The sequence below is a fragment of the Fukomys damarensis genome, unplaced genomic scaffold (genome assembly GCF_012274545.1).
Source record: "Fukomys damarensis isolate Sample0158 unplaced genomic scaffold, DMR_v1.0_HiC HiC_scaffold_10, whole genome shotgun sequence".
NCBI classification, from domain to species: Eukaryota; Metazoa; Chordata; class Mammalia; order Rodentia; family Bathyergidae; genus Fukomys; species Fukomys damarensis.
Genome location: NW_022900922.1, coordinates 38,573,633 through 38,576,704, shown reverse-complemented (window position 1 = coordinate 38,576,704; position 3,072 = coordinate 38,573,633). Strand labels below are relative to the sequence as shown.

Sequence of the window (3,072 nt, the reverse complement as noted above, 5' to 3'; positions counted from 1 at the left end):
TGAGAATGGAGAATTGAGAGAGGAAAGAGGAAAATCCCAGGCACGACTGAATTTGACACCAGCTTAGACTGATAGCAACCAAAGCAGCCTGCTGTTAACAGGTTTGGAAAAGTTGCACGGAGCCCTCAGGCTGCAAGGTGAACTGGCATCACGCCTCTGGCCAGGCCAGGCAGAGACTGCGGACACCATCAGTTCGCCCTACTGAGGGATTTATTTTTGCACTAATGATGTTGCAGCCTCTGATGCTACATGTCCACGTTATTTGGAACCCCTCATCCATAAATTGCCCTCATTTGAAGATAGCACACAGCACCTAACTACTCCCCTCCCCTCCTAATCTACCTTAATAAATACCAATAGATCCAGAACTGATCCAGGCTTCCTTTAGTAGCCCTAGTTGTACCATGAACCTTGACCTCTTCTAAGACTCTTGTAGAGAAGCATATTGTGGCGCATCTTCTGTTCAGCCAGTAACCTATGCTTTATTTATTCATTTATTTTTGGTGCTCTAGTTTGAATTTATTTACAACTATATAGAATTCTCACTTATATACGTTAACTCTATCATATATCTTGTACGTGGTGTGAGAGAATTTTTCTTGGCTAAAAGGAAATGTAGAACAAATAACAGCAGGGCACAGGTTGGACTGGCCTGCTAGGGGACCCGATGTGGGTATAGCCAGGTGGCACATATATTGTTTCAATAAAAACTCCTTAATTATATACTGTATCAGGGATTTGATGCAGTTAGACTTGACATTAAGTGCTAAAAAAATAAAAAATAAAACCAAATAAGTATTTAGATGGAGTGATATTAAAGAGTTAGCTTGGGATTTAAGAATACAGAAATCTTAAGAGTTAAGTGTCAAAAATGTAACACTTGGAAGGACATAAAAATGCAAGAAATTGTACTCAAAGAAAGAATGGGGTATTTAACAAAATTAGCAACTGTACAACAGATTGAATGCAGACACACTAATGTGATACTGAAGAGCGACACCTCAGGATTTCACAGGGGCTGTGTGTGGGGTGTGCAGTGCAGACCAGTTAAATATGAGCCTCCAGTTTTGAATCCGATGAGAGGAAGACATAGGTCTTGGAATCAAACAAGGAGAATGTGAACACAGAAAGATTTGAAAAAGTAGGTTCATTTTACTAAGATGAAGCTCAAAAGTGAGTGGAAAATTCAGTTTTTTTGGAATACTAGTCCTGAAGGTGGATTGAGAGAACATAGAAAATAGCAACAAAAATGACACAGAAAAAGGAATAGGGTGCTAGAACAAAAAATCTTCCATACTACATGTATCACTACTGTGTTTCCTGTGCCCCTAAAGAGCTATAATATGAAATTTTTTTTTCAGTTATCTAGCATCATTACTGATATTTCTTCAAAAGTGTATTTGCCAGTTCCAAGTTTTCTGTCCATGAAGATAGAAATGGATTACAACCTTGCCAACAGAACTGTTTATGTTTTTCTAGCTGGACATAGCCTTGTATGGAACATTTCTATTTTTGTGAATAATATGTACAGTGTTAGAGGAGGTATCAAAACCAAATCAATACACCTTATTATTATCCATTTGGCTTTTACAAACATCATAATGCTTGTTTCCAAAGGAGTGCCAAAGATAATACCAGCTTTTGGTGTGAGAAACTTCCTAGATGACACAGGCTGCAAGATTGTGGCTTATCTGGAGAGGGTGGCCCGGGGCCTGTCCATCTGCACCAGTGCTCTCCTCACAGTGGTCCAGGCTGCCGCCATTAGTCCCAGACACTCCAGGTGGAGGAGGCTCAAGCCCAGGGCTTCATGGCAGGTCTTTCCCCTGCTTCTCTTTTTTTGGATTCTCAATTCCTTGATAGACATAAATTTAGTATATTCCATCACAAATATCAGCATGAACATATCACAACTTAGGAAGAGTGACACCTACTGTTTTTATCTACGAGGAAGACAGAAAATGAAATGGCTTTTTCTCACTGTCATGGTCCTACGAGATGCTGTGTTTCAGGGCTTCATGGGTGGAGCCAGTGGCTACATGGTGTTTCTTCTCCACAAGCACCACCAGCGTGTTCTCCACCTGCAGAGCTGCAAGCTCCTCTACAAAACTCCTCCTGAGATCAAAGCAGCTCAAAGTGTTCTTCTTCTGATGCTCTGTTTTCTTTTCTTTTATTGGATAGATTGCGTTCTTGCCCTATACATAAGCTTTGAGAATCATTCCATGGTAATAAATATTCGAGAATTTCTGACCATTGGTTATGCAATTCTTAGTCCTTTTGTATTGATTCACAGAAAAGGACACCTGGCTAATTGCCGGCATGCTCATTAGGATGTAAAGATTCTAAAAGTTCATCTCTTCACTGTTGAGTTTTCTTTTTCATTGACTAACTTGGTAAGAGCTCTTGATTTTATTATGGTGTGTTTGAAAATAATTTCATCAATACATATATAGTTTTATTCTTGAACATAGGTCATATTAAACTGTAGCCTTGGTTTTGCACAGAGATCACAGAAAATCGGAGGGATGAAAAACTCCCACTCTCCACTCTGCCACCCTGAAGATGTAGCTTTAACTATTTGTGATCCTAGTCTTTCGCTACCATAGTTTATTAAAAAGGAACTGCAAAACAATGAGATACATTTTATTAGTTGCTACTGCACCTAGCTTTTTGGCTCAGGACTTCATTTTCTCACTCTGTATTATAGATACATTTTTGTTTATGAAAACTGAAGGGACAAATCTTTTTTATTCTATTAAGTTTATTGGTACATTTTAGGTATACATTATGATCACATTTATTATTGGAAATTTTTACTTGTACATGATATATCTAGTTTGTTGTGTTTTCATTATTCCCTTTCCTTTACTTCCACCCCTCCATCCCTCCCTATTTACAAAAAAAAAAAGTTTCTGTTTTTTTTCTTCTCTTTTCATTTTGTTTCCTGAAATGAAAAATCTTGTAAAATTTTGCATTCATTATTCCATAGGCACAACTTAAATATCAGTCAAAGGAGCTTTTTTGTCTCTTTAAAAATATCCATAAATACTCTTTTCAAGAAAGGGAATTTATAGA

General features: G+C 37.9%; 1 protein-coding gene across 1 annotated transcript; it reads left to right on the top strand.

Annotated features, from left to right (window-relative positions):
- Positions 1–1,424: 1,424 nt before the first annotated feature.
- On the top strand, positions 1,425–2,327 carry LOC104861546 (vomeronasal type-1 receptor 4-like). The gene has a single exon (XM_010623038.1). The coding sequence runs from the start codon at positions 1,425–1,427 to the stop codon at positions 2,325–2,327; it is 903 nt and encodes a 300-aa protein (XP_010621340.1).
- Positions 2,328–3,072: the final 745 nt, after the last annotated feature.